The following is a 21,888-nucleotide window of genomic DNA, read 5'->3' as shown; positions in this document are numbered from 1 at the left end:
CATTTTGTAGATTAAAAAGGCTTATTTATTATCTCGTCTGCTCTAGCGGCATTTTCTGTTGTAGCGGAAAGAGTGAATGCCGGAGCGGTGAATGATCCAAGTTAATTGGTATACGATTTACGCTGTTGCAGTCGGCGCCATCTAATTTTTGGCGCCTAATGCTCAAAGTTGCACAGCGTGCTATGGAACGGGCTATGCTCGGTGTCTCTTTAATCAGAAATGAGGAGATTCGTAAACGAACTAAAGTCACTGACATAGCCCAACGGATTAGCAAGCTGAAGTGGCTGTGAGCAGGGCCCGCAGAACTGACGGCCGATAGGGCAGCAAGGTTCTGGAGTGGAGGCCACGTACCGGATGCAGCGTGAGACGTCCATCCACAAGGTGGACCGACGACCTGATAAAGGTAGCAGGAAAGCGCTGGATGCAGGCCGCTACCAACCGTGCGATGTGGAAGTCATTGGGGGAGACCTATGTTCAGCAGAGACATGGACAGTACCCAAAATGGAAAAGAGGAAGATAGATGCCCTAGAGTTGTGCTGCTGGAGAAAGATACTCGGGATATCATGGACAGAGTTCCGTACCAATGTGTCCATACTCCAGGAGCTCGGTGTCGGTAGTACAGTCGCGCATACTGCAATACTTCGGACATGTTTTGAGGCGGGATGAAAACTCCATAGAACGACTGGTCGTCCAAGGAAAAGTCGAAGGAACCCGATCGCGTGGCAGGTCATCAATGCGCTGGACCGACCAAGTGAAATCAGCAGTGGGAGACCGCGTATGTGACTGCACTAGACAGTCTGCCAATAGAGAGAGATGGAGGGAGATCGTGCAGAGTTGTATCCGCCTTTTTAACCGATGTGAACAACGCCTCAACGTGACCACGACCGCTCTGCCAAGAGCGTAACGAATAAGAAGAAGATGTTCAGCAGTGGACGTCCTGTGGTTGAAATGATGATGATGAATGCCATCGTGTTCTTCCCTTCAATCATTAATGTATGAAATGTACTGTTTTTTCTATTTGAGTACTGTACATATTAACGGAAGGTCAAAACAGTGGCGCCTAAAGGAGGCGCCGCGTAGTCGTTCCGTTAGAATAGGAATGTCGATGTACTGCTGCGAAAATAATGTTCTATCTCACATATGCATAGATAGGGAAGACTTACGATAGAATGGGCCTATTATTATTTGTGTTATCTGATACATTGTCAAAGGATATAACAATACTTCGGGGAAAATAATTACCTGCTAATCACAAAGAGGTTTGGAGACAAAAGAAATCAGTTGCCTTGGAACTTATCAGATTATTTTTATCGGTTTTTTATAAAATATGCAAAGGTAGGAACTATTATTTAAGTAGACTTCTTGATTAGAAAGCGAAATAATGGAATACAAATCACTTTTTTTTTATTGTGAAATAAATCAAATGCTTTTAAGTAAGGGGCCGTCTATAAATTACGTCATCGATTTTTTCAGATTTTAGACCCCCCCCCCTACAATCATCCTATCGTCATTTCTTAATGACCCCCCCCCCTTCTCCCAAAATTGACGTCATTACCAGTTTGACAAAATTAAAACACTTGGTTATAGAATCACCTTTTTTTTTTTAATAGATAGAATGATTCTTAAGGAAGGTCAGACCAACCCCCCCCCCCCCCTAATTTAGAATGACGTAATATATGGACGGCCCCTAAGTAGAATAATTTCTTTGATGCCAGGCTTCTTGAAATAAGTAAAATTACCTAGAGGAAAAGCACAGCATTTATGTCTAAGACATAAATAGCTAAAGCTAAACACTGTTTTCAATAAGTTTTATTAGATAAGTCAATGATCAAGGGTAGCAATTTCTACTAAGTTACATTTTATTTTCATGGAACTAATAATGTAATTTAAATTTAACTTAAACCACCAGGGTCAACGAATCAGGGTAACCAGATTTATTATTAATAATCTTTAATCTAAGTTAATAATAAATAAAATTGAATGAATAATGAAATTATTTAAATTAGGTGGGTACCATAAACACAGTAGATATATTATGTAGGTAACCACCTATTTTTTACTTTTATTATTTTATTTTGATGAATATGCCTACCTAAATTTAAAAAAAAATTGCGATTATGTAATCGATGGGAGTAGGTATTTTAGGTCGGTAGTAACTAGCTATTATTATGATTTATATGTATAGTTGCTTAAAATCTGTTAAAATTATTTAGAGTGGGCACCCCCTATCTTGTCATTAAGTGTGTATTACCACTTAAATTAACTGAAGTAGCTGCTACTTTGTGTTATTATTAATTCTTATGTAAATGAGGCTTATAATATTAATTCTAATTTTATTATGATTAACCATGCCTATTTGAGGAAAATCACCCACCCTACCTATAACCGTTTACCTCATTATTTTTTTCTTCCAACAAAATTAAGGGTCAGTGTATAGGAAACGGGGCGCTATGGGGCACGAGACTTAGAAAAATTTTTATGAAAAATTTTTTTTTTTTGAATTTTTGGCTTTTTTTGCCGGGAATGTTCAGAATAGATAAAAATAAGACTAATCTTCAGATAACTTTTTTTTCTAGGACCAACCGTTAACTTTCTAGAGCCAATTAAAAGTGCGCTATCAACACTTAGAATAATTTCGACGAGTTTTTTTTTTCTTCAATTATTCCTTGTTTTCTTGCAAGAATCGCATAGAAANAACCAAATTAAGTAGCTAATAAAAATTATTAATAAACGATAAATAAATTAATTAACGATTAATTTTAAATATTAAAAATAATTAACGGTAAGTAGGTACTTACATTCACAAATGAATAACGCCGCTGTGAAGAAATAAACAGCATTACACTGAGTTCTTGCTTTTTAGACAGACAAACTATTAATTACTTTAATTTAACGTTTTTTATTTTAAACACTAGAAAGTTTTAACGTAAACATACAAATTAAATCACATAAAATACTTGAAAATACTGGCTGAAAAGCTGAAATTCCGAAATGTTCCGAAACACAACACACAAACAAAAAATGTAAACAGTCGATGACGACAACGCCGCGACACCACAGATTAAAAGCAATTTAAATTAAACGCCAAAGACTGTTTAAAATTATTGGTCGTACTCGTAAGTAACAGGCACCGACGTGTGATGACTGATAAATGTAGCAAGAAGGCGCTGGATGCAGGCCGGTACCAACCGTGCGATGTGGAAGCCAAAAGTCATTGGGGGAGGAGGCCTATGTTCCGCAGTTCCTATGGCTGAAATGAAGAGAAATGATGGTGATAATGACACAAATTATGTGTGCGCATACCTTTATATTAAGGACGTCGGTACATCTTTATGAATCAACTCTTTGTAGTCCTGTCAGTGTCACCAATGTGTCACAGGTCACTGTCAATTTAATGTCAGTCAAGGAGAGGCGGTAAAAAATTCATGAAAGTGTGTGTATTTTTACAAAAATCTCAGCTTTTGTTAACTGTGAACTTAATTTTTTTAGTTAGATAATGTAATCTGATCCGAAACCTGCAAAAATGGAAGAAGACAGTAAGCAATATTAGTTATATTTTCAATATCTTCGGTTACAACAAGGTTATGCATCGTTGTTGACAAATAAATTTTTGTTTGATATTCCAGAATTAATAAGAAGGAAGAAGAAGGCTCTGAATGCGAGTAATAGACGAGTTCTGGCCGAGGCTTGTAATGATTTGGCGACTTATTATTACAAACATAATCGTTATAGCGACGCCCTTGACGAGTATAAGCATGAGGCTAGTATTTGCAAAGAGCTGGGGCTTCGTCTGGAGTGGGCGACTTGCAACAGGATGATCGGTGAGATGCACATGCTTATGGCGGAATTTGACAAGGCCCTTAAGTATGAGGAGCGGCATTTGGGTAAGCACATTGGATTCTTCATTTATTATTTGAGTATTTTATAACAAGTTATTCCATGAATTCTCGTAGTCTCTGTTGGATGTTTTTATTTTGAGCAAGCAATTAAAGGCTGTAATATTGTTAGACTATCACCTGTTTAATTTACTATCAGCTGTTTATTGGACTATCAGCTGTTTGTATTTATCAAATGTCACTATGAAGACTCATGTTTTTGTGTGGAGTGGATACATGATGTATGTTTTTACTTTTGAATGACTACAAATCCAAACTAATTATTTTTATAGCTATTGCAAAAGAGCTGAAGAACTTAATAGAAGAGCAGAGAGCTATGGCAACGCTTGGCCGGATATATCTTCTGCAGGGACAAAGTACCACAAATGAAGCAGAAGCCAGAACTTCACTGAAAGCCGCTGAAAAGGCATTTATGAAAAGTCTAGTTTTGTGTGAAAGGTTTGTTTCTTTAAACAATAATTTTGTTCAGTTGTTAATTTATTTTGATATTTTGGTCATAGTATATCTTACATGTACTAGGGTCATTTCGCCTGTTCGCGTCCATTTAGTGCAGTTGGCAAGTTTGACGGCGATAATAAAAATGCCCCAGCACTCATTTCTATGACAAATTTGTGTAATGTATTCATTATATATTCTATTTTAAGATTAACTTTCAGTTGTATTAGAAACATCTTGCGTTTTCTTTTTAAATAGATAAACTTCAGAATTAGGCGTTATACCCAGTTTGCGTCCACAAAATCCAAATTGCGTCCACCCGTGGACCATTTCGCGTCCAGCAGCTTAGAAAAGGAATATGTATAGGGGTGATATTTTTAAGAATTAATAAAGAAAGATTGTATTTGAACAATTTCTTTATTTAACAATAAACTTAATTATTAAAAATCAACATTATCATCATTTAAAACTCACTTTAAAAAATAAAAATACATAATTCTTCTCAACATTGGTTTAAGTAAAAAATTCTTTATTTCTGGCCAAACATTTTTCAAACAATTTTTGACCTGGACGATCATCTTTGAAATTATTTTTAAACTCTCCATCTCGAAATGTTAAGAAGCCATTCAACTACTTTTGTATTATTGTTCCATTTTCTTCCCTAAACTTTGAATTTTTGACGAATTTCAATATTTACTACATGACGTGACATATCATTGGAAAGAAGAGAAGCTAGAGATGTTTTTAAGATCATTGGCAATCCACTATCACCTTTAATTTTTTTTAAATCGAATTCCAAGTTGAAATTTTTATCGTGGTTTGTACCTTTGTTAAACTTTCGCGGCTCGTAACTAGCTATCCAATCATTATCTGGATCTGAAATTGAATTTATTTGACTAAAGACATATTCGATATTAATATCAAATAACAAAAGCGGTTAAAAACACGCGAGAAAAAAAATTTAGGCAGTTTTTAGGTCAAATTTTGGAAAAAATTAAACAAAAACAAAAATATCAATTAAAATAAAAGTAGCTCACTTAGGGTCAGATGGGCGAACTTGTATTCTTAAAATGACCTTACCTATACACATTAATATTAAACAGTATGTTTTAAAATTTTTTTATAAGCAAGTATTTAACGAAAACAGTGGACGCAATTTGGTTTATTATTATAGAGGATAGGTATGTAAAATCGATGTAGTAATTCGCGTCCACCTTATTTTATTCGTTAAATATAAAAAACATTACCAAATTCATAATAAACATTATACCTTTTTTCATCATTAAACTGTAGAAATAGTTATCTATCCTAAAATACACATAAAACAATATAAAACTTACCATCAAACACGCCGCTGCACACTAATTTTTATCTAAACATGCAGCGCGTGTGAGCTTCCTTGTTGAACAGCCGAGACTAACTATTTTTCTAAACAGGAATGGTTGGACGCACAGGACTTTTGTCTATGTGTGCGTGCCTCTTATACATTGACGTATTAGCGGTAATGACTTTTCGTGTGATTGGTGTGTTAGTTGACTTGTTTTCGAGGATTTTTAAAAGGAGATCGGCAAAATGGACGCGAATTGGGCGATGGACGCGAACAGGCGAAATGACCCTATGACATAGGTACCTACTATATTTTTAATGTTATTCATCCTTTTATCTTGAAAAAATCAAACTTCCATAAGTGGAAAATCATTTAAAAATTAATTTGCGATGAAAAATTTTAATAATTAATTTCTTAAACCTTTTTATCACTCTATTCAATTTATGACGTCATCATTTCATCATGGATTTATGTATCTTGTAATTGTTATTTCAGTCTGCATGGCAAAACTACTAAACACGAGTTGATGGATATGCGAGCCCGTCTGCTGCTTAACATTGGGGTCGTCCAAGAACACCTTGGCTTCTTCGACAAGGCCATAGACTGTATAAGGAAAGCAATCAGTATATGCTCCAACGAAGACTTGTTTGAGGTGCTACACAACTGTTACACCACTGAAGCGTCCCTTCATAGCAATAAGAAGAAGGACTATGCTAAAGCGTTGGGCTGCTTGAATAAAGCACTGGAAGTAGCTAGCAGACTTGAGGATAAGGTAAATATAACATAACATTAATGGGAATAGTCGTAGTTAACAGTTTCTTATTAGATTAGATGGAAGAGGCATTTGTATTCTGTTTATAAATTAAGCAAAAAGAAAGTATACATGGAGGTGCCCTTTCGTCAATATACAGTCCACTATTATCAAACTAGCTAAATTGCTTTACATATTTTTAAAACTCATAAAAATTAAGAACTCATTTATTTTTGCAAATAGGCTTTTAAAATATTGAAATTAATTAAGGCTTAATTGGTTTATTGGCTCTATTTTATTGAAAATAGTTTTTTTGTAAATCTTGACCTAATTCCTAATTTTCAGGTATTAAAAACTTGTGAAACATTGTCTATAAAAGCAGATATACTGTGTAAAATGTCAGACTATCAGAGTGCTAAACAAGTTTTGCTGAAGGCTTGGAAGTTAAAGACCCCTGATGAAGAAGAGCATGAGAATATTGAATCAAACCTTAAAGTTGGTGAGTAGGCTTATTTGGCAGCTATATTTTAAAATTTAAAAATGTGACATACTGCCGTTTCATGTAGCTGTTACAGTCACAGCACACGATGCGTTGCGGCGGCGGTGCGACGCCGGAGCGGTGTCGCTGCGTCGTTTTACATTGACATATTTCTGACGGGCACATGAGCGGTGCGTCGTCGCAACGCATCGTGTGCTTTGGCTCTAATAGGCGGAATTTAGCAACAAAAATGATTAGTCTTATAATTTGATAGCTGCACAAAATAATACAAAAATATATTTGCAGTTGCAGCAATGTGTTATACAGAAGACCTGCTCATATCTAGTGATCCATCCGACCACATTACGTTCAAGAAACTGTATGAGAAGCTCGGTGACGGTGCGTGCCACTTGAAGAACTATGCTGGGGCCGTGGAGTATTACCTGAAGATGTTGGACCATGCTGAGCTCGCTGGTGACTGTGGGAAGACGCTTATCCCTATTTATGTTAGGTAAAATGATTAAATTAAAATTGGATTCTTGTATTTGATTGACTGTAAAAAACCAAATAAGAAAACTACCTAACGCTTGCTCAACATATTCTAGAAAAATTTTTGAGTGCATGCATGCATAAAGTCCGGTCGCCGAGCACGTAGAATTTCGTCCAATGACCCCAAGCTACCTATCCTTATCGCTCGCGCGTAATTATATTTCTGTCGCAACTGTGTGACGGGCGGCAGCAGTGAGTGTACGAGCGCGACAGCAATAAATTTGAAATAAATTAAATAATTATTTATTTCAATCACATTGGGATCATATTAGTTTACATTCGAATTGAAATAAATTTACGCACGAGCGATAAGGATGTAGCTTGGGGTCATTGGACGAAATTCTATGTGCTCGGTGACCGGAGTGGACTATAGTCATAGACACATTTATTTTTAATCATTATTTTTATTAATATGGCTCAAGTTTTACAGCTTTCACTATTTTCAGTTTATACCAAACTTACAAAGACATGGGCTCTTACAACGAAGCACTAGACTACTACGAGAAGGAGTATGAGCTGATCAAGGATGTTCCTAAGGAGGCGTTCACCACACTATATAATATCGCTGAAGCTCTGTTCCTCGCTAAGAAGCCATACCACCAGGTCCAGAAAGCTTGCCTTGATGCCAGGAATGCTGTAAGTTGGAACCTATACAAAATAAAATAAATATGTTACCTTACCATACCACCTCTGTAACGTTACGGATGCAATACATTATTGAGTATTGTTGAAATCAGTAAAACCACTAAATAATATGTAAATTTTAAAGCAGTAAAAGTTCGTGACTCCATCCATTCGTATTCCATTATTCGTACAAGTCGTCTGAATTTTGTTCTTGGAAACACAAAAACCAGTGCGTCACGGCGACATGTCCTCTGCTGCATGGAGTCTAATCATACCTTTTAGTCAAATTTTCATACGAGAATAAATTGTGGACAATTATTTTACTTTAATTTTCAAGCTACGATAGCCGAACCGTGGACGCTCGACTATTGTGGTGAGCCCACTCGTGACACTAGCATATTTAGCTTAGTACGAGGGGCTAACTGGACTATTAGTAATTTGTGTGCAATACAAATGAAATTACTAATATTCTTTTTAAAAATTATGATCCTTAATTATGTTAGGTTTTATACGATTTCTATTCAAAATGACCACTGTTTTAGTCTATGTAGTCTCTAGTATGTTGTCCATTAATTAATTATTCATCAATTAGTGATTATGTTGTACAAATTGCGTCATTATATTGACACGAAATTATTCCCATTACATTATCTTTATCCACCTACAAACAGTGTTAATAAAACCGTTTTCACCTCTAAATTGTAAAAATGAAAATTTTTAGTTTCAGAGACAAAAAGATTTTATTTATAAAAATAATTTTACAGGCCAAGGAATGGAACAAAAAGAAATGCGAAATCAGAGTGCTGAAAAGCTTGCTGAAGTACCAAGAGGAGTATGGCGAAACTGACAAAATGGAGGACATCAGAAACGAACTAAGGGCGCTGGGATATGACGACTTCGATAATCTAGACAATTCTGAGGATGAGCAGAGCTCAGTGGGAGGAGGCGACGAGGATACCACTCATATTGGTGATGACGTGTGCCTTGAGGATCTTACAGGTAAATTGAATAACTTCGTTTCAGCCACATGACGTTCACTGCTGGACAAAGGCCTCCCAAGGATTTCCAAAACGACCAATCCTTGCTGTCCGCATTCAGGTTCTTCCCGCGACCTTCACCAGACCGTCGGTCCACCTAGTGGGAGGCCTGCCTACGCTACGTCTTCCGGCCCGTGGTCGCCACTCGAAAACTTTTCTGCCCCAACGGCTTAAGTACTCAAATATTGTTTCAGTTTGTGGTTATCTTCATTAAAGAGAAGTTTAGGGGGCCTGCAGTATTTAATTTAAAGACATATTCCACAGAAACTTCACCCTATGTTTAAGGATCTTAAAGAGAAAAGAAGAAAAATATTTAATATCAATTTCTACATAAAGATATGTCGCGCACGAGTGGGTTGACTAAAAATAGCACACAACATAATAGTATGGTGTATGTATGTTTTCCTTCTAGACTTATCTGACACTAATGATGAGGATGTAGCTGAAAAGACGAGAGAAACCAGGAGACGTGGGAAAGGATTCACCATCAAGAAGAATATGAAAGGCGAAACACAACTGCATGTGGTGAGTTTGCTTTAAACGCCTACTCCGCTGAACTAATTTGGATAAAATCTTGTATGAATGAATTAAATGGTAGCTTTGATATAAAACAGTCTGTATTGATGGAAATTGAACCCTAACCTACACCTAAAAAACTAAAGCCCGGTCCGTGAGCACGTAGAATTTTGTCCAATGACCCCTAGCTACCCATCCTTATCGCTCGCGCGTAATTATATTGCTGTCGCGACTGTGCGACTGGCACCCGCAGTAAGCGTGCGAGCGCGATAGCAACATAATTACGCGCGAGCGATAAGGATGGGTAGCTTGGGGTCATTGGACAAAATTCTATGTGCTCACGGACCAGACTATAGACAAAGTAAATATGCGTCGAATGGATATCCACTCAGTTTTAGGCTGGCTTTGTTGAATAGCTCAGAGGAAACAAAAATTTGTATGACCATAAGGATTCTCACAAGGTGGACCGACGACATCATAAAGGTAGCAGGAAAGCGCTGGACGCAGGCCGCTACCAACCGGGTAACATGGAAAGCATTGGGGGAGGCCTATGTTCAGCAGTGGACGTCCTATGGCTGAGATGATGATGATGATGAAGGATTCTCAACACACTGTTCTCTATTTATATTTACTCATACTCATAGGCTTGTTTAAGACTTATTATTTTTATTCTACCTGTATCATAATATAAGCTGTCGTCGTTTCAGCCGAAAGACGTCCACTGCTGGACAAAGGCCTCCCCCAAGGATTTCCACAAAGACCGGTCCTGCGCCGCTTGCATCCAGGTACTTCCCGCGACCTTCACCAGATCGTCGGTCCACCTAGTGGGAGGCCTGCCCACGCTACGTCTTCCAGCTCGTGGTCAATATAAGCTGTATGTTTTCCTAATAAAGAAAATAAATAAATAAATTTCCAGGCTTGCATATCAGGCAACAAGCTCCTAGTAGAGAGGTTGCTAGCCAAAGGGCATCCAGTGAACATCCGAGACAACGCAGGCTGGTTGCCGCTACACGAGGCGTGCATACACGGCCGCTTGGAAATCGCCAATATACTCATTGATAGCGGAGCCAATATCAATGATAGGGGGGGATCTAACTGCGATGGTAAGTCTGATTTTATTTTATCAAACTAGCGGCCGCCGCGTGGACCCCCTTAGGGGTGGAGTTTCGTAAAATCCTTTCTTAGCGGATGCCTACGTCATAACATCTACCTGCATGCCAAATTTCAGCCCGATCCGTCCAGTGGTTTGGGCTGTGCGTTGATAGATCACTATGTCAGTCAGTCACCTTTCATTTATATATTTAGACTAGCTTTTGCCCGCGGTTTCACCCGCTTGAAATTTAGTTTGTCACATATCGTCATAAATTATAGCCTATAAGTTATTCTGGGTTATAAATAATAATACTATAAAGTTTCATCAAAATCCGTTTAGTGGTTTTTGCGTGAAAGAGTAAAAACCATCCAGACATCCACACAAACTTTCGCATTTATAATATTAGTAGGATAGATACTCCACTACAGCTTACCACGAAGGTTTGACGGGTCTCGTGTCGGAGACAGTAGAATCACCTGGACAGAAAGACACGAGAAAGTCGTGAACTTTGTTTTATTAAGTGTGCATACTCCCACGTATAATACAATCCTACTAATATTATAAATGCGAAAGTTTGGATGTCTGGATGAATGTTTGTTACTCTTTCACGCAAAAACTACTGAACGGATTTTGATGAAACTTTACAGTATTATTCTTTATAACCCAGAATATCATATAGGCTATAATTTAAGACGATCTGTGACAAACCCAATTTCACGCGGGTGAAGCCGCGGGCAAAACCTAGTTTTTCATACATTTTCAGATACTACAACTATCGGTGAGCAGTCAGTGAGCATTAATTGTTTGTCGACTGATTTTTATTATAATTATGGATTCGAATTTCAGGTATAACACCATTGTATGACGCAGCGAGCAATGGTCATTTAGACGTAGTTCAATTATTATTGGAAAAAGGCGCAATACCATCTCTCAAAACTGACTTCGGCGAGACTCCGCTCAATGCGTTACAAAAATGGCGAACTAGCACCATATTGACACACGACGAAGAAATCCTATACAAAAACATCTGCAACAAAATAAATAATCTAATCGAAAAGACTGGTGGAGCAGACTTGAATAGATCGAAATCAAAAACTCCAGTGAAAACTATAAAAAACGTGTCACCGCCTAGCACTTCGAAAATGAGCAGTAGAATCCAGGAGTTAAATTCGCCGATGAAAAGGCGGAATATTATCGACGATGACAGTGATGACGAAATCAACGCGTCACAAAATAGAAATCAAGCGGCGTTTCCTTCTGACGACACGGAGTCTTCCGACGACCAATCGGATAACCGTAAAAATAATATATCTGGCGTAAAAGAATACAGAAGCGCCATATCGGCTTTAAGGAACAGAAATGCTAACGAGTTCCCTGAAGTCGACGTGAAAAAGTCCAAACCTAAACCAGCTTTACTGACTCCGAATGAAGTAGATGACGACTGGCTTGACGACGATTTGGGCATAAATAAACAAAATAACAAAAAGAGAAAACTTAGCGACCCATTAACTGTTGTAGCAAAGAAACCTTCATTGGAAAACTTGAAGAATAGCATAGAAAATATAAACAAACTCACTGAACCGTTAGTTGAAAGTAACAAAAATTTAAAGCAGAAGAAATCGCGGATCAGCGACGTCGTAGACATAAGTGACAATAGTTCCGATTCTGACTACTTCCATAGGAACGAAAATGTGTGCCCGAAAGTAACTGCTTCAGAATCTATGGCGAATATAAGTAGAGAGTTGAACGATTCTAAGTATAGAGATAGCAGGGATGGCATGAGACGACGTTGGAAGCGGCAAAGTACGTTACTCAAGGCTGGGTTTCAAAGGAAAAGAGACGATGACGTTTCGAGCAATAGTGGGAGTGAAAATGAATTTTCTAGGAAAGATGTGAGTCGGCGACAAACGCCTACTGGTTCTTTCTCGCGGCATTCGTCTTCAGAAAACTTTAAAAATGCAAACGATGGTTTTAACGTGGTCCAGAATATAAATCCAAGCATAATGCAGCCTGTAAATGTGATCCAGCCGATAAATATAGTGCAGTCTTCCAAGAATGGACGGCCCATGCAAACGCAGATACTGCCTCCGGCGGCTGTGAAAGTGCACATTACGGATAAGGTGTTGTTGATCTCGCTGAAGTTGGACGCGATGAATAAGTTGACAATCAGCTGGCTGGTTGAAGAAGTTAAATCCAGATATTACAAGTAAGTTCCTTTTTATCATCATTATTGTAGTTTTGTGATTTCAAGTTAATCCACTTACACACTTCATAGTGTAACACCTCTGTAACACCTTATTTCACCACTTTAGCATCTGTGTATCACCAGTTGGCAGCTGTGTAGTGTGTAGTATGTGTGTTATATCTGTGTCTATGGGCGTTACTTTACTCTATCAGAAGGTTTACTAAATGGTCACTGTAGAAATATATTCTTGATCTAACAATGGGCAATACAACTACAATAGTGGCTTGGTAGCGGGCTTACTGTATGCGATGTAGGGAACGCCTGGCGAGCGCTACAGAACACAACTCGCTTGAAATACAATATTGAAAACTCAACGAAATACAAGTGACCCTACATAACATCCTCCCCAAAAATGTGTTTTTTTTTTACAAAATAAATTTACATACCAAATGAACTGAACCAAATGTATTTGAACTAGCATTATCAATTACTTATATCCTTTTTCTTCTTTTTCCAGGCTAACAGGCATCCGCCCAGTATTCAGCCTGATGACGTCAGACGGCGCCATCTTGTCGGAAGACGACCCGCTGAGCCTGGTGCTGTCGTCACCGGAGCTCCTTGTCAGAAGAAGTGCGTCACCAACTGGAAGGCCTCGCCGGCTGAGGAGCGCTACTTGGAGTGCTGCGATGCGTTGAGCATACGTAAGTATACCACATAGTCACATAGAGTGTTTTATCGAAAGAAGGGCGTCACCAACTAGAAAGCTTTACCAGCTGAGGAGCGCTTATTAGAGTGCTGCGATGAGTTAAGCATACGTAAGTCATATCGCAATAGACTGTTTTTAGAAGTTCTGCCTCGAGTTCCAACGACGCGACGGCATATCAAGCCAAACACGGGCATTTTATGTAGTTGCAATAAGTGCGTTGCTTTACTAGTAATTCGACAACTTTACGTCTTATGGTCCTATCTTATTGCTATACAAAGACTACGGAAGAACCTCATTTTGACTGTTAGTTAAAGTTGCAGATAAATTGATAGTGTCAACCACCCAATACACGATGTATTTTGTGTATATGTTTAGTGTGATGTCATTGTAATTATGTTATTTCCTATTCCAGCGCCCTCAGAAGAAATTCAACAAGCAGTCGGCAGGAGTCACACCACCCACAGACTAGCGCTCGGTGCCAAAACTCTGTCGTTCTCGCAAGTCCGTCCCCTCTTTCGAGCGATGACGCACCAAGCGCACATCACTGCGGTCATGATATCAGACAACAACATCGGCGATGACGGACTCAAGTACCTCTCAGATTGTCTATGCACCATGAAACAGCTAACCCACCTCGATATAAGCAGAAACAACATCACAGCTGAAGGAACCAAGCACTTGTTAAACATATTCGAGAAAGCTACACGGCCTATATGCCAATCATTGGAAGAAATCGATATTAGTGCAAATCCTATATCCGATGAAGGGTTCAGAAATATAGTGAAAATATCACAACACGTTCGGTTAAGGGTGCTTAAGTTAAATAATTGTGGAATAACCGAAAACGCTGTTAATGAGACTGTAAAATCTTGTACAAATTTTAGTAATTTAGAAACAATAGATGTTAGTAATAATGATATTAAGCAGCCTGTGGTTAGTTACCTGATGACTTCGTTGAATCCAAATGTTGTAACGGAGTTGGATATGGAAAATATTGGCGTGGAAGGAAACGCAGTTGGGTGCATAGCAGCTTTTATGGATTCGGCAAAGGAGTTGAAAATAAGGCGGTTTAGTTTGTCGCACTGCAAACTTGTGGATGGACAGTTTATGAGGATATTCAGGTATTTATAGCTTTGTTAGTTATTTTATCACTTCATTTAGAGAGATATTATAATATAAGAACCACATCCCAGCCCCCCTAGACAAGTTGCACTTTTTGATCGAATCGAAAATCGAATCCGTTAAAACTCCATACAAAAAAAGGTCTTTCGACCATTTTTCGATTAGTTTGCGATTATAGTGGGTCTCTAGACCCACAGACCATAAAACAGTTATAGGCAAGGACAACTATCCCTCATGGAATATTTTAACCTGAGAATACTATTAATATTAGTATAACTAACCTTTTAGATACTCTAGAATGTGTTTTATAAAATATATTGATTGAAAGTTTAATTACTCAGTATAATATAAACAAGTACACCATTTCGTTTACAGATCACTTGGCCGCGCCAAGCACCTTCAGTCGGTCACATTGAAACACAACATGCTAACGTTCATATCCCTCAAAAAACTTCTGCAGCGCCAACCGCCAGTCCCCCAGATAAATCTCCAGGGTTGTCAGGACATATTCAAATACTCACCAGACTCGGATTTCACCGTGTGGCTACCCGCTGTCAACTTCGGCAGATGCACACCAGAAATTAACGTGACTCCAGTCGCGAAATCTGACGCGGAGAGAGAAAGCTTTAAAATATTCTGTAAGACGTGGCTAAATAATTGCTTCAACGGGCGAGGACTGATAGAACACGGTGATGCGGGCGTCATTAGGTTCACGGCGAAGTGACAGCCCTATGGATCGTATTTGTATTTATTTTGTAATTTAATAACGAAGTCACGTGGTGAAGGTAAACTAATTATCATGAATGTATAGATGTTATCTTGTTTTATACTATGTATAAAAGTTTAATGAAAGGTTAACTGAATGATGAACCTAGGATAGCGCGGAAAATTTGGACTTCGAGCTAACGTTACGTAACGCTCATATGCCTAGTGACGTCACTATCAATCTCCACCAATAACTAAGCATATAATTTTGATATATCCGCTCAATTTGTTGTTTCGCGGTTAGTTCAGTAGTTTGTATAGACGTATAGATTGTAAATAATAGTAAATATCCATTTCATATTCCATTATGAATTAAAATCCTGACTCTTGTTTCAAATCAGAATCTTTGTAACATCACTATAACTCACTCAGCCTGTATTATTTGTTCAAAGTAATTTATTACGTAAGTTAGTGTTAAGTACGGTTATTAAACTTTTATAAGTATAAAAGTGTTTCTACTTTCAAATCGAAACGATTTTCCATTCAGATTTACACTTCTTACGAATACTGATTTGTCTTTGCATTAATTTCTGAGATTTGCATTAATATCTAATATACAGGGTGTCCCAAAATTAGCACGTCACACTGACACCAGAGATAGGCTTCAGGGTCCATTCCACTTTGATCACCTGGCTCTGATCACCCAGGTGATCAAAGTGGACTTCTAGCGACACCTACGGACACGATGCCCCGGGTGATCAGAGTGGACTCACACGAGTGTAGCACGAAACGCAAGTGTGACTTGCAAATTTTGGGACACCCTGTATTATGATTATCACAATGCCATTACATTTTATTAATTTAATTGACTCAGAGCTGATTGAATAAAACACATTTCTCACCTCCGCTCCTCTCCGCCTCGGTAGAAACGGCCTTCGTAAATAAATAAATCGATAAATCAAGTCGCCTTGACCATTTATAGCCTGACCAGGAACATAAAAACCCTCGCCATGTTGCGGAAAACTAATGGTACTAATTTCTTTTATAGTTCCAAAATACTGGACTGTCCTGTCGATGACATTGACAGTGGGGCGCCACCGTCAATACCGGATCGCTGGTTCAGATTTTTGCCATGTTGGAAACCATATAGTTGAACGATGGTAGCGCCCTCCTGTCATTGAGTTTGGCGGGACAGTTCAGCGTGGGTCATCTATAATGGCAACAGTAACTGAAAACTTCATTTACATGTCACCTTGCATGTCAGTCTATTGCTGTCAAAGTGTAAACAAACTTTATTTTAAATGTGCGCAATTGATTTTGTGAATTAAATTGCTAAAATCTTTTTATAGTCGTGAAAGAAAAGTGGTTCACAATGTGTTAAAGTATTTGTCGAAGAGAAATACTAAGGGTTCGGACAATATTTTCATTGAATAATGTTTCCGACAAAGGTTGTCAAATTGACTGACATGTTTATCGTATAGTACAGTCCACTATGAAAATTAGCTGTGGTTTGTTTCAACTACCTATTTTAAAGATGTATGTCACTTTTTAAGTGTTGAATTTTATGGAATTGGGAAAGAAGTACCGAGTTTGAAGCGTTCATGAGCAGACATTGCAGTTGAATATTCAAGTTCTGAATTTGATTATTGATGAATAATAAAATAAATCCTACTAGCTCGATTGATGGTTTCATTTAATTTATTTAAACCAGGTTACCTATAATAATATTTTTTCGTTAATTTATGAAAATATCAAATTAGCCCGTAATCCTGAATCCTGATACATAAAGTTAGCCTATTAATTTAACACAGGTACGATTTTTTTTTTTTTTACGACTGTACTCAGTGTTGCACTATCAAATGCATTTGACGCGCCTCTATGCCAGGGTTTTTATGTTCCTGGTCAGGCTATACCTAGGTACCGACATGCAAAAGATGTACAGTATACGTTATCCTTGCTATTTAGATAAATGTCAAAACTGTCAAATAAAAAAAGTATAACCTAACCTCAAAAAGTCACGTCTTGTTTTTCAAAACATTACTTTTGCAGCAGTGCGTGGTTTTAAATTGTAAAAGACAATACATAATTGTTTTATTCAATTTATTGAAAGTGGAATAAAAAGAACCTCCAAAAATGGCGGAACAAGTAAATCAACGTATAGAGAATATGATAAATGAGTTAGAACAGATGAGACGTACTAACTTATTTGACGACGAAGAAATTAGGTGCGTAAGTTTTAATTACATGGTATATTTTTGTATTAAACATTTATTAATATTAAAATCTTCATAATAAGTTAAATGTACGAACTGTAATACATTTTATTTGTTTAGGGAAATCTCACGTAAACGCAAAGAATTTGAGTACAGAATCCAACGAAGAGTCAAACAGAAAGAAGACTTCGTTCAGTACATAGCGTATGAAATCGCATTGCTTGAAGATATTTCCCTTCGAAGAAAGCAGGCCAAATTGGGCGAGAAAAAGAAGGACATTGAGTTTGCAATAGCGAAGAGGCTAAACAAAATATTCAAACAATTTATTTACCGATTCCAGAATGAAGTTGAGATATATTTTGAGTATATTAAGTTTTGCAAGAGCGTAGGTTTTGACCAAGCTATATCTGGCATTATCGGCCAAATGCTACAGGTAAATCTCTTTTACCTTTTCATTAGTAACGAACTATCTTTAAGAGATTTGAATAACATTCTAAACTAATCATATTAAATTCCAGATTCATGGTGACAAGCCTAAAATGTGGCAATTAGCTTGTAAATGGGAGAAACAAGAACAAAATAATTTGGAGACGGCTAGAAATTTTCTACTAAAAGGAATTCATAGGCATCCCGAATCTGACATCCTTTACTTAGAACTCTTCCAGATAGAGTTAACATTGTGTTTTAGAGCTAAATCTGAAGAACAGGATGTGGTATGTATTTGTATTGGAGTTACCTACAAAATACCTCAGTTTATTAGTAAGAATGTAGTAATAATCTATTTATTGATAACTAGCTTTCCACCCGCGGCTTCGCCCGCGTGGAATTTTGTCTGTCACAGAAAAACTTTATCGCGCGCGTCCCTGTTTCAAAAACCGGGATAAAAACTATCTTATGTTCTTTCCCGGGACTCAAACTATCTCTATGCCAAATTTCATCAAAATCGGTTGCGAGGTTTAAGCGGGAAAGCGTAACAGACAGACAGAGTTACTTTCGCATTTATAATATTAGTTGGGATTGCAGGAAACACAGCTCAAAAGGGCAGATGTGATATGGCGGAACGGCATTAAACATGTGCATGACATACATTTCTTATTCAAATTGTATGATATTTGCTTGAAATTTGAAGCCGATGACTCAATCAAAAATGCTATCAAAGAAGAAATTTGGTCAAATCGTGACAATAAGGATGTTTGGTCTTACATTGCTTCTAAAGAGTTGGAAGTAAGTGTTGTCCAACCTTATGCAAGGATGCGCTCCATGATAATATCTTATTGAACATTAAAACCACAAATATTGTGCAAAATCGATCAAAGGGCTATATAAAAGTTTATTGTGGTGTGCATCCTAAGCCTACTAGTGTATGCTGATCTGAATTTTCTTGCATTCTACCTACCTATATAATTTTTAATTTAAATTATGATAACAATTGTGTTATTTTTCAGGGAGTACACTGGGAAGAAATTGAAGACTATTGTGATGAAGAAAGCAACTACTCTGAGGAATTAAAACATTTTATTGGAACTTACAAAGAAGCTTTGACTCAGGTTTATATTTTGTAGCATGATTGTCATTCTAAAAATAAAATTGAAAATACAGAAAGTTTATTAGATACTAAAGTAATGTTATTAGTTTTCAGATGAAAGTTTATGCACCAAATTCCTTCATGGCCTTCTTGGTGCAAGTGAGTCTGTCTGCTCAGATTCCCAAAAAATCTGGGCTGTGAAGGATGCATGGTTATTTGGATTGGAAAATGATGTACTGAGTAGTGAAATGTTTGAATTTGGCTTTGAAGTGTTGAAATTAGAAAATACTAAATCAGAAAAGGAACTGCTAGAGGTAATACTTTTGAATTTATTCAAACAAATGTAATAAAATAATTGGATCTTATATTAATTTGTATATTGTTTTAGATCCTAAAGTCAACATCATTAAAACTCAAGCAATCTGTGTATGTATGGGAACAGATATTGGCATTATGTAAAGGTGATGAAAAACTTTTGCTGCAAACTCTTCAGGAAGCTACTAAGATGTTAAAACCTAATGATTCTGTTCAGCTTTGGAATCTGATGCTGGAAAATGTTGACTCCAAGGAACTTGTAAGCATTTTTTGGGCTTTCTTATCTTAAGAGCAGTGTTCTTGCTTGTTATAAATTTAGGGCAAGTTAAGATTTTTATCCGTGTATTGTTTATTTCAGTTGAAGAAGTTGTACACCAAGTTCCAAAATTGTGAAAGCTCTGTATTGTTGTCCCTCAAGCCCAAACTACTGAAAAAAATGTATGAAATCAATGGTCTAAAAGCAGCTCGGGATATGTATGAAGAGCTGATCAAAGCTCCACCAACTCAGGTTGAAGTCCACAAAACTATGATTGAAATAGAAAAGTCTCAAGAGAAACCAAATTCTAAAAATATCAGGAAGTATTATGAGTGCTTAGTCCAACAACATGGAAGCGACAATGTTGAAGCATGGATGGATTACATGAAGTTTGAAACTGAACTTGGAAACACTCAAGCTGCAAATATTTATAGGAGAGCTGTTGCAGCCTTGAAAAAAGAATTAGTTGAGGTCTTTATCAATGCTCAGACTATGGCTAAATTAAAATAGTATTGTTTTACGTAACTGTTGTTTTTCTATTTGTAAATGAAAACACTAGTGACAAATAAAATATATTTATTTAAATATAACCACACCTTGGCTCAACAATCTAGCAAAACGAATAACCACATAGTACACCATTTATACTAAAATTATTTACACTTTCCATTGTACATATAAACTCTCTACAAGAGGTTGAAACTACTTTGGTGGTTGTGGAATAACACTTAGCAAATAAACAGAAACAGATAAATGCAATTAATATTTAGGATTGAAGTGATTATTGCAAGACTGCAATAGGAGCAATGTAGTACCTAAAGATTAGGGATGAGCCTCGCTTGTGTTGTTTGTTCCTCAACAAGTCTCTCCAGCAAGTTTGCCAAGACGGGTACACCGGCATCAGCGGTGGATTGCCAGCCTTCAAGCTGCAGCCAGCTACAGCCATACAGGTTGATACAACAACCAATGGATAGGTTATTGTACTGGTCACAAATGTCAGGAGAGGGACTGTGTAGTATCTCAGGTCCTTAGTTTTCACTAGATATTTGTTTACATAGTATGCCATGACTGCGGTCGCGGCTACACATGTCAAATCTCCAAGTAATTTAGGAATAATCCCATGGAAGAATCCACGTATGCCGTCATCTCTGTAGATCGATACAATAGCACCAATTAACGAGCTGTACTCCTCTTCTTTCCCGATGAAAGATGCCATCATTCTGACTGACACCACATGGAATGGGTACGATACGATAACTGAAGCAGCGTGCATTATCAGGTCTCGACGTCCGAGCTTGATGTAATCCTCCACTTTGGGTTCTTCATCATTGACAATATTGGGAGGATCAGTGATTTCGGGTAGGTCAATGCCACAAGCGTGGATCGCTTTCGCAGAAAGTTGACTAGACGCGATCAGTCCAAGTACTCGCGCGGAGAGGCCTCTGTAGCACCCGAAAAATCCATCTTGGGTCTTGATGTACTTGATATATTGGAAAACGTTAGGTAATATCATGGCAGGACGGCCGAAAAGAGTTGTTGAGCGGCGCGGTGCCATAGGCTCGTACCCGAGCTGTATGAGAACCTTCGCATATTCCATAGGATGGCATATTGTCGTTACAAGTAATTGTGACGGAAGAGCCGCTATTTTCTCCTTTTCAATTTCGTCCATAATCTAACAATTTCACGACCTTCTGAAATCAAAAAATGAGTAAATTGACAAACCAATGGTGTCCAAAGACAAAAATATTTATCAAATGACACTAATGTCAAAATTAGGTCAAAGACAAGCTGTCTGTTTTTCTTTTTATTAACAGCATTGGAGGTAGAAAATTCGCCAAACTTTATTGGCTAACTTCTCACTTTGCTTTGTGCAATCATGGGAATGGGAATTTCAAAATTAAAAATGCTTTTAGGTTTTGGGTAAAATTGGTAAAAATAAGCAGCTATGTAAGTAGATACTTAATTACCTGTGTCGTCTTAATTTATTAGAAAACAAAATAAAGGCACCCAGATTTTTTAAATATTTAGTAGGGTAGGTAGTAGGCTTTATCTAAGGTAGTAGGTAACTATTGGTAGCCATCTAGGTTAAAGATGATCTGGGACTAGCCACAGTAGTTGATCTAAAATTTTATTAATATTTAGTGCCTGCCTAGGC

General features: G+C 37.5%; 3 protein-coding genes across 3 annotated transcripts; 2 read left to right on the top strand and 1 right to left on the bottom strand.

The window, feature by feature from the left end:
* Positions 1 to 3,391: 3,391 nt before the first annotated feature.
* Positions 3,392 to 15,928, top strand: LOC114361162 (tonsoku-like protein). The gene is given in 15 exon segments (XM_028316128.1): positions 3,392 to 3,536; positions 3,627 to 3,884; positions 4,169 to 4,334; positions 6,154 to 6,430; positions 6,755 to 6,908; positions 7,194 to 7,398; positions 7,883 to 8,072; positions 8,825 to 9,059; positions 9,510 to 9,622; positions 10,530 to 10,716; positions 11,553 to 12,912; positions 13,409 to 13,514; positions 13,517 to 13,592; positions 14,010 to 14,718; positions 15,095 to 15,928. Coding segments are annotated over 15 exon segments (4,398 nt in total). The 5' UTR covers positions 3,392 to 3,523; the 3' UTR covers positions 15,444 to 15,928.
* Positions 15,929 to 17,431: 1,503 nt separating this feature from the next.
* LOC114361150 (U3 small nucleolar RNA-associated protein 6 homolog) lies at positions 17,432 to 20,258 on the top strand. Its single transcript, XM_028316115.1, has 8 exons — positions 17,432 to 17,649; positions 17,758 to 18,070; positions 18,156 to 18,350; positions 18,661 to 18,861; positions 19,083 to 19,184; positions 19,270 to 19,476; positions 19,551 to 19,736; positions 19,836 to 20,258. The coding sequence occupies exons 1-8, from the start codon at positions 17,558 to 17,560 to the stop codon at positions 20,241 to 20,243; spliced, it is 1,704 nt and encodes a 567-aa protein (XP_028171916.1). The 5' UTR covers positions 17,432 to 17,557; the 3' UTR covers positions 20,244 to 20,258.
* Positions 20,259 to 20,341: 83 nt separating this feature from the next.
* Positions 20,342 to 21,493, bottom strand: Mtch (mitochondrial carrier homolog). Its single transcript, XM_028316116.1, has one exon. The coding sequence runs from the start codon at positions 21,400 to 21,402 to the stop codon at positions 20,515 to 20,517; it is 888 nt and encodes a 295-aa protein (XP_028171917.1). The 5' UTR covers positions 21,403 to 21,493; the 3' UTR covers positions 20,342 to 20,514.
* Between the last annotated feature and the right edge of the window lie 395 nt (positions 21,494 to 21,888).

Source organism: Ostrinia furnacalis, unplaced genomic scaffold (assembly GCF_004193835.3).
Source record: "Ostrinia furnacalis isolate ACB-3 unplaced genomic scaffold, ASM419383v2 OfSCF5438, whole genome shotgun sequence".
Taxonomy (NCBI): Eukaryota; Metazoa; Arthropoda; class Insecta; order Lepidoptera; family Crambidae; genus Ostrinia; species Ostrinia furnacalis.
Note: the sequence above shows the minus strand (reverse complement) of the source record. Positions and strands in the feature narration are given on the sequence as shown.